At 31.5% G+C, this 9,678-nt stretch overlaps 1 protein-coding gene across 1 annotated transcript; it reads right to left on the bottom strand.

Moving 5' to 3' along the window:
• Positions 1-4,331: 4,331 nt before the first annotated feature.
• On the bottom strand, positions 4,332-5,000 carry LOC149229506 (uncharacterized). The gene has a single exon (XM_089375861.1). The coding sequence runs from the start codon at positions 4,870-4,872 to the stop codon at positions 4,369-4,371; it is 504 nt and encodes a 167-aa protein (XP_089231987.1). The 5' UTR covers positions 4,873-5,000; the 3' UTR covers positions 4,332-4,368.
• Positions 5,001-9,678: the final 4,678 nt, after the last annotated feature.

Below are 9,678 nucleotides of genomic sequence, written 5' to 3' on the forward strand. Positions count from 1 at the left end.
TTAAAATTTTCCCTGATCTAATGATTTCTAGATATATCTCTGTCTTGGGATGATAAAGGGTGTCCTTTTCCTATTGAGATATTGTGCTTGTTCATGGAATCATCTAAGACATCCAACATTTTCCAACACTTTGCTTCTATATGCCTAGGTTTTCCACAAAATGTACAATTTTCATCATTTTTTGTCTTCTTGTTCTTGTTTCTTCTTTTTCTTGGAGGAGGATATTTTGTTTGTGGAAGCTGGAGGTGGATGCTTAGTATTACAATCACTAGGCTTAGAGGGAGACTCATGGCTTTTGAGCCAAATATTTCTTTTATTAATATTTGGCATTATTTTGACCTTTAGATTTATGAGCCACCAATGCCCTATTTCAAGAAGTAGAGAGAAAATGTAGCCACTTCAGCTTACATTGTTTTCATATGAAATGATCACAAAATGTTTCAAAGTTGGGAATTTTTAATGAGTCACCAATGGCATCCCTTGTTTCATAAAAGGTAGATGTGGAAACTTGAAAATGACTCATTAGTTTTGGCAAGATAAAAAAAATACATTTAGTTTCATTTTTCTCCTTTCCATATGCTTTTAATGGGAACAACAATGCCCTGAATTGAGCAACATAGTCGTCAATAGAGGCATGCTGATCAAGTACCTTCTTTGATGCTAGTCAATAGAGAAATTTTAGTGTCTCATGTGTTTTTTAGGGCATTGAAACCATTTATGTATTCAAAAATCTATTTTAAACAACAACAAAAATTCAAAAATTTCAATTTGAAAAATCCCAATTTCTCCAATCCCAATTTCGCCAATTCCCAATTTCTCCAGTCCAAATTTCATCAATTCCCAATTTCTCCAATCCCAATTTCGCTAATTGTTTACATAACGAAATTTCAAAATTTTAAAAAATATTTGTGATGCATTCGAACGAAATTGGCGAAATCTCGTAATTTTCCGAATTTGGTAACCATGCTTGAAACTCTAACACCAGAAGCTTTGATACTATGTAAGATTATAAAGACACCGAAATAACAACCTTCTACATGAAAGAGATAAAACTAAATGTAAATCATTTCATTTCTTGAGAAAGTATGTTGTACATCCGCCTAATTTATAAGAGTAATGGAAGTTTCTAACCATAGGTAAAAGATAATACTATAATGCAGTGGTTAAGAAGGCTAGATAAGCATACTGGTTCCAAATCTCTTCTATTGAAACTCTAACACCACAAAAAAATGGCTTTGTCTAACTTATAGATGAAATGACATTTTTCAGAGCATTCTTTTCTAGTTAATTTTAATCAAAATCCCATAGAGATTTTTAAGAACTTGAACTTAAATTGTTTAATCTGTAAAATCAGTGCCTCCAGGTTTTTGGTATCCATTTATGCATTCAAAAATGTATTTTAAACAACAAAAAATCACAAGCTTTCTTAAAATTTTATGGTTGACTTTAGGTGAAAATGATTGTTTGTCTATGGGTTAAACAACAAAAAATCACAAGCTTGCTTAAAATCGTATGGCGAGATTTAGGTGAAAAGGGCTAGTCACAAGCTTGCTTTAAAAAATGGTGTAGTCTAACAAAATGAAGTTTCTTATAGCCTTTTTTTTTGGTTAATTTTAATCAAAATCCCAAAGAGATTTTTAAGAACTTGAGATTAAGTTTTTTAATGTGTAAAATTTAATGTTTCATACTTTTTACGACACTGAACCCATTTACATATTCAAAAATATATTTTAAAAAACCAAAAAATCACAATTTTGCTTAAAATTATATGGCTGAATTTAGACACCTATACTTAAAAACTCTAACCACACAAAAACAAAATTACAATCATTGAAAAAGAAGCAGATTTGAAACCTTCACCTACAACTTACACACTTGAAGTATGCATAAAGGAGCTAAATAGAAACCTTGGGGCACACTTCTACGAGAGACTCAGCAACTTGATGACAAATGAAATGACCACACCTCGAGTCTCCTACACTATTATCATGGATGGGTCTGTACAAACATTGACCATTCTTGTGATCTATTTCTTGGGTAGTAAGTTGAATTTTTACCGAGACATGAATCCATGAAGGGACTACTTAAGTTCAACTTTACAGCACAAGTGACTTTCGTAGGATAATTGATGCACCCACTCATTATGTATATGTTGAAAATCACACTTATGTTGAATCAAATTGATGCAAATAATTGTGTTCATACAATGAATCCCTCGAGATCGAGATGGTGGGTGAGGCCATGGTAAAGAGCGTAAATACGCTTGACTCCAAATTGAGAAAAACCATTGGATATTGTAAAGTTTTATTTCAATCAATTTTGTTTTGAAATTATGATAAGACACTCAGTTTTAGAATCTTGATTTCTACTCAAATATCAAATTTTATTTTAGATGAAATTTCATGGCTTTTTTCTTTTCTTTAAGGCATCCCGCCTTACATAAAAAAAGAGAGAAACCAAAATGTTAATATGTACCATCACGGAGTACCTCCACGTCACATAAAAAAAGAGAGAAACCAAAATGTTAATATGTACCATCACGGAGTACCTCCACGTCGGAATTTTAATGGCAGAAATATGTTACCAAGTATGCAAATAGTTTTAGTTTGTGCGCGTGCCTGGATTTTGATTATTCATTTATTGTACTATGTAGTCGGCTAGTGATAATGGTGAATTTTTTTAAAAATAGTATTTAAAGAGTAGTATAGATTTATTTCAAATCCAGATTTAATATGATTTGAAAGAGATCTAATTTTTTTAAGTGCGACATTATTTAAATGTTTTGTAAAATTATTTATTTTAATTTTATTTAGATTTTAATTAATTAATTTATTTTGGTTGATATAGTAAAATTTCAACTTTCATAAGGAACAAATATCTTTACACTACACATTATAGAATGAGCCTCTTTACACTACACATCATACTGGGCTGTAAAATAACCTTCTGGACTCAATTTTTTGAAAATTATATATTATGGAACAAATGATATCATTTATATTTAAAAAATATGTAACTATTTGTTTAAAAAGTATTTTATTATATTTTAAAATATAAAAGTATTATATATATATATATATATATATATATATATATATATATATTTCTTGGAAAATACTTTCTTTCTTTATTTAAAATTTATTTCATTATATTTTGAAATATAAAAATATTAGTATTGAATAAATATATATATGATGGATGGATGATTTCATCCTTACATAATATTTCATATCAAAAGGGATTATCATTTAAATTATTCCATAGACATTATTAAAATATAATATTTCATATCAAAAGGGATTATCATTTAAATTATTTCATGGACATTTTAATAAAAATATAATATTTGATATCAAAAAGGATTATAATTTAAATTATTCCATAGACATTATTAAACTTATATATTATTGAGATTTTAACTTTTTAAATAGTTAATATATTATAGTATTTTAATTTTCAATTTACATTTATAATATTATTAATAATTATAGTTAATTATTGTGAATAATTATTATTTATATTGAGAGACGTAGGGATATTTAATCTAAACTATCAAAATCATTTTGGGATAACACCTTCCTTAAGCCAGCCACACCATTTTGGATAACACCTTCCTTAAGCCAGCCACACCAACCCTTAACATAGTTATGTTTTTGCCCATAAAATTTAGAACCATAACTTTTACATAAAAAATAATTTAATAACCCATCCTAATATCTACATTTATTTAATTATAGCATTTAAATTTATTAATTTTAATTTAATTTTTAAATAAAAATATTTAAATTCAATTTGATTCTAATTTCGCTTCTTGTTATCATGTAAGAGGCGATTTTTAATACCAGTGTCATTATCGATATTCCTGAGCCACAGTCTCGAATCACCTCTGAAAGATTCCTAGGCCATAGTCCAAAATGAATATTAAATTTCTAAAATGGTTTTATATTTTCCTATAGTTGTAGCACATGCAAGGCTATTGACTATACATTTTAGGCCTCCGACTTTAAGCCATCAAATCCGATTAATTATTTTTCGAAAACTCTCGAACCTGAATTCACATTCGCGGATGAGACAACTTTGTAAAATGAAAAGTCATGGTATATTGTATGAAGGACAAAGCCATAACAGTCTCAACGAAACCATAATTATTCCATTGCAAAGAAGGGAAAGAGATACATGAAAAACCTCTGAATTCAACCCTAGCCTCCTATCATCCAACCTCTATTTAACGTACTATCGAATTTCTCAAACGTATATACATAAAATATATAATACATGAATTGGGTTACTCTAACCACCATCATGATAACGAGTATCTGAGAGCGCCTGCAACTGTAACTTGCTGACGGAATTAAGACGCAGCCTTACTTAATTCACCTCCACAATGCTCTCTAACGACGGTCTCCATCCATCGTTCCCGCATCTTCTCCTGGCAACATAATCTTCTCGTTTGGACATTACCATCTTAACCCTAATAATACCACTGCCATTCTCCACACACTCAACTGAAGGAGGAGTTCGAGTACTCGCACGACTTTCACTGCTAGTTCTGCCCTCCATTCTGCCATTATCGATGCTTTTGCCCTCTGGTAAAGCGGCGTCTTTGGAGAGAGAAGGCGAATCAGGAAGAATTAGCAGCCGATAAAGCTGTCCCGGAACCAACTTCTGGTCCGGTGAAAGAGAGCGGCAGTGTGCATCCTCGGAATGAACGACCGAATGCTGTGGGAACGCCGCCATGACATCTCTGACGACAAGGGGAGGCGTGTATTCCATTATCTTTCCGTCGGTTCTCATCACCATTATAATTTCCTCACCGCCGATGAAATCTGCAGAGAGCTTTCCGGATCCGTGAGATGCCGCACAATTACCCATTGATGAAAACTCTGGTTGAGTTCTGTACAACGAGATTTTGCAGGAAGAATTCTTTCTGATCAAATCTAAAGTATATGACTCTGCTGTTGCAACAATTTCCGAGCGAATTAGATTTGTGAGTCACTTCAAGGAAATGAAGTGAGTGAAAATATGAAGGCTGAGACAGAGGGTGTCGGTTTTTATTGGGAGAGAGGCCAGCCATGGCTGGCGTTTCACGTGTATGTGTCTCGGTTTCCCTTTCTTTTTCGGCTTTCTTCACCGTCCCGAGGTCTCTCTTCCCGTGTGAATATTTTTGTTATATTTATTATCATCATTATTAACCTTTTTTTTTTATGACTTTAAAATTTCTGTCTAAATTTCTCTTTGAAAAAAAATAAAATTGTTAAATAAGTATGGCACTTTTTATATATTTTGACTTTTGTTTATTTATTGATTTTAATTTTTATTTATTTATTTCTTCTTTATAGAGATATAATTAAATATTTTAATAAAAATAATGTGATTGTGAAGTTAACTATTAAATATTTTTTATAATTAAATAATAGACAATTGAATAAATTAATTAACAAAATATTTTGAGTGTTGGGATTCTTTACTATATATTAATTGTTTAGTTCAACTATTCACCTATGTCTTGATGATGAACTATAATAACTGGTTGAATTGTAATAACACTTTATAAAATAGAAAATGTAACATAATTTATTCTAAAGAGAAACTAGATTATTGAGAAATAAAATACCAATTAACATAAATTCAATCATATCTTCTTTTTCATTGAGGAAATTTTCTCACCTCATGCTTTTTCAACCTACATGTTGAAAATGTGGAAGGAATGCCTTCATTTTTTGAAAAAACTAGAAGTTTTCATGAAACGAATTATTTGCAAATGTGGAAGGAATGCATTCATTTTCTAAAAAAATAGAAGTTTTCATGAAACGGATTATTTGGATATCCATTTCAAATATTGATCTTAGTTTTTTATTCCATGTACAATGGGAAAGGACTTCGAGACATAAACCAAAATAGAAATAAGTAAGATGGGTATATATGTTCAAGCCAAATTCAAAAAATAGAGTAAGAAAAAATTCATTAAATTGTGTAGTGTGTATGATAAATTTTAGATAAAATACAATACATTGAAATAGATAAAGTAGATTACAATACATTATAATACATATATTAGGTACAATATAACACAAACATGTTCTCCTAATATAATAGATAAGTTATCATAATAGGATATGATAGTAAAACATATGAGATGTAAACATGGTAACTTTTTATCGATTTATAAATTTAGGTAATACAATCCCCTAATATTTAACTTTTTATCTTTTTTGTGATATATTCAAGTATTTACATGATTTAATCATCATATTAAAAGATCTATAATATCCATTCTCATTATAATATGATTCGATATAGCATATCCATATCCATGTCTAGCTCTTTTTCATTAAATATTGATGTCTTGTTTGGAAGGTGGACAACCAAGGACACATAGGTCATTAGACAATTGTCACACCCTAACAAGGACCTCCTACCCACAAATAATACATAATTTAACTTCTTGTAGAAAAGAAGAGAAGAATGGGTGTATGGGTGGAAGGAAGAGTATATAAAAGGAAGAATATAATGAAATGTACAATGAAACTCCTAAATTACTTGAAGCTAAACTAAAATATTCATCATTTAAAGGAATTAAGGGATTGCAAAAATTGTAGTTTGTTGCATAGGAGAGTGACAAAATCTAATGGGATTTGATGAATATGTTTAATTGTGAAAAGGAGACAATGAAATCTAAGGGATTTGGAAGAATATTTGTGTATATTGCAAAATGATTCCACGTAGGTTCTAAGCTGAATTTATTAATAGGGAAAGAATTGATATTTTTCAAGGGCTCTTATAAATCATAATAGGTAATGTTTTCTACTAGTGAATGGAAATATTAAATTTTATGATGGTAATATGATAGAAATGGAAATTAAGGTAGGTGTGTGAAGCCATCTTTTGAATATGGTATCGTAATGGTCAAGAAAGTAAGAACATGGTATTGTAGTGGTCAAGTATGGAAATATTCAATATCTGTTTGTATATATTTTTATATTCATATGTTCAAATATATTTTTCCACATTTTGAATCCACAACACCTAATCCATAATCAAAATTAGAAGATAAAATTACCAAATGGAAATAACAAAGAAATACAAGTGTGTCTTAATAAATGGCATCTTGAGTTTTCTTTATTCCTCTAAATATTGTATAAATCCAATGTTCTCAAAACGATTGGAAAACCCAAAAATGGTAATTAGTTATCCATTGCAAGAACATAGAAAATAATGCCATAATTGTTGAGAATCAAGTCGTTCCACCCACCATCATCATCATGTTTGGAATAGTTTGGTGGTAGTGACAATAATACACATGTCAAGAAAGAACCATTATAGATTCTCCTGCTCCTATCCCTGAATCTCAATACAATATTTTTACCATAGCTATTATAGAATAATGTGATTCTTGAACTAGTCATATTCTTCACATAGCTTTAGTATCTGAGTGCTATATGTACACATTAGATAATGCAATTTTATGTTTTTCATGATGATAGTGCTAAACAATATTAATACCATTCATAAAATTGTATTGCAAGATAACTAAATGAACATATATGTAATTTTATTGATGTTAAGTTGCATTATGCAAGTAGTCTAGAGACATTTAAGTTATGCTCTTCCTAATCATAAATGTGACAATAGTTTGATAGAAATTTCATGATAAATATAATTTTACTATATTCCAAACTCTTTATATGGTGTAATAATAATTTTAAGAGTTTTGTCTAAATATGAATCAACATCGGTTGAAAATTTAATTAAATTTATGAATCAATAGAAAACTTGTCTTTATATATCACCAAATTCATATAGCTAAAATAATGTTTTCTATAAAATTACATAATTCTCTAAAAAATCTATAGCTCCTTAAAAATGACATGTTTCCATTTCTAACCAACAACCAAGATCAACTATGAAGGCTTTTGAGTCTAAGGAGAATTCTATTTAAGGTGCACTGACTATGATTTTTAATTACAAATTACATGTTGGAGGTGGCAGCATTACACATGTACTTTTAGAGAAAAACCTTCCTCACAACGTGGGAAACTATATATGCAATAGACATGGCATTTTCTTTGCCTCAATTAATGGATATTTTTATTATGCCAATTTGTGGCGAGGCCCAATGATTCATGAGATGCATACTATATAAATATCCTAGAGTCTCCTACTGGCAACCATGTTTCTACATGCTGTTATCACTCAGGTTGTCCCGAAGCTCCTTAAGGGATACGGCCAAGGTAACCACAAACCAATCTTTGGACTGCAGGTTCTAGCCCACCTGCAATCAGAGAGGGCTCTCTCTTAATGATTTAGCTTTGTTGATGATGTTTTTAGGCTAGTTTCTGAGTTCAAGGGGTTTTGTTTGAGTTTTGGTGGGATGGATGAGGCTTCCAAGTAGAGAGGTAAGTATAGTGTGAGAGTTTCAAACCATTGGGCGTGGAGTCATGGAGTAGGACTGCTGGTGCATTTTCTTGGTCACAAGAAGAATATGGAGCAAGCTAGCTGCACATGAAACAATGATTCAGGCTAAAAGGATGGAGTGAGGGCTAAGGAATGAGAAGCAATTAAGAATTTCTCATTCAGCTTAACAGAGGGAAGGTGAATGAGCTCTATCTAGGAGCAGTCAAGAATCCCTAGATAACTGTCAAACATGAGTGAATTAGGGAGAATACGAGCCAAAGGGAATTCATATTCATTACCAATTTAGATGAAAACATAAAGAAACAGCTGGAATTGAGCATAGAGTGCAGCCAAGCAAGTTCTAAGCTAATCTTTCTTTCTGCTATTTAGATGGTGATATATGTATGATATAAACATATATGAATTTGAAACAGAGATAAGAAACACTTATTGAGTCATGTTGCAGCACAACGATTCCATATTCATTCTTCAAAACATTAATAATACAGTAGACAGTCCATCCTCCAAGATTTTTAGCAGTCTTTGATTAATGAGAACATCAAGTATACAGAGCGAGTCTCTCCTGGAGCAAATCAACCAACCAACCCCTTAAACAATGAATTAGGGTGGTTTATATAGGGAAAATATCTAAAAATATCCATTACAGCAGATCTTAAACGGATCTGAGGGAAATGAGTTCTTTAATTTAATCTTGTCGTGGAATAAATGCAAGAAGATATCTAAGTGCCACGCTGGGGCAGCAGCCTCAAAAAACGAGTCGAATCTGTCCTTATGGTTCTGTGCAGTTTATTTAGCCATAGCTGTGCTTTGATGTCTGATCCATTGCTATTCGGTGGCTTTAAATGCTTTAACTGTGACTTGGTGAGCTTTGATGTCCCTCACCGCTTTCTTTGACTTTGTTGGAGGCCATTCAATGTTCGCCCGCTTCGATCTGATACTCTTTAATTTAATCAAGGTTTCATCTTTCCTCTGATACTCTTTGACACTTGAATCGGGCCATTTTCTCTCCCTCGACGTGTTTGAAACTGTCAAATCGCCCATTTTCTGCCCTTTCAAGGCAAGAATGGCTGCTGCAAATGATTTCTGTGGCTTCTGGAATGCTACGGGCACTGGTTGATTTGAATACGAATAAAAATGAAAGAATCCTATCAAAACTGCGAATTTTCAGGCCTCTTGGTAGCCGAACGATATGAGGCTTTCCATTTTGGTCATTTTTTCTTAGCGATGCGCGATTAGCGCTAAGCGCTAATCGCGCATCGAAAA

Source organism: Pinus tabuliformis, chromosome J (genome assembly GCF_031772625.1).
Source record: "Pinus tabuliformis cultivar Carrire ecotype Pingquan chromosome J, CPIR1, whole genome shotgun sequence".
NCBI classification, from domain to species: Eukaryota; Viridiplantae; Streptophyta; class Pinopsida; order Pinales; family Pinaceae; genus Pinus; species Pinus tabuliformis.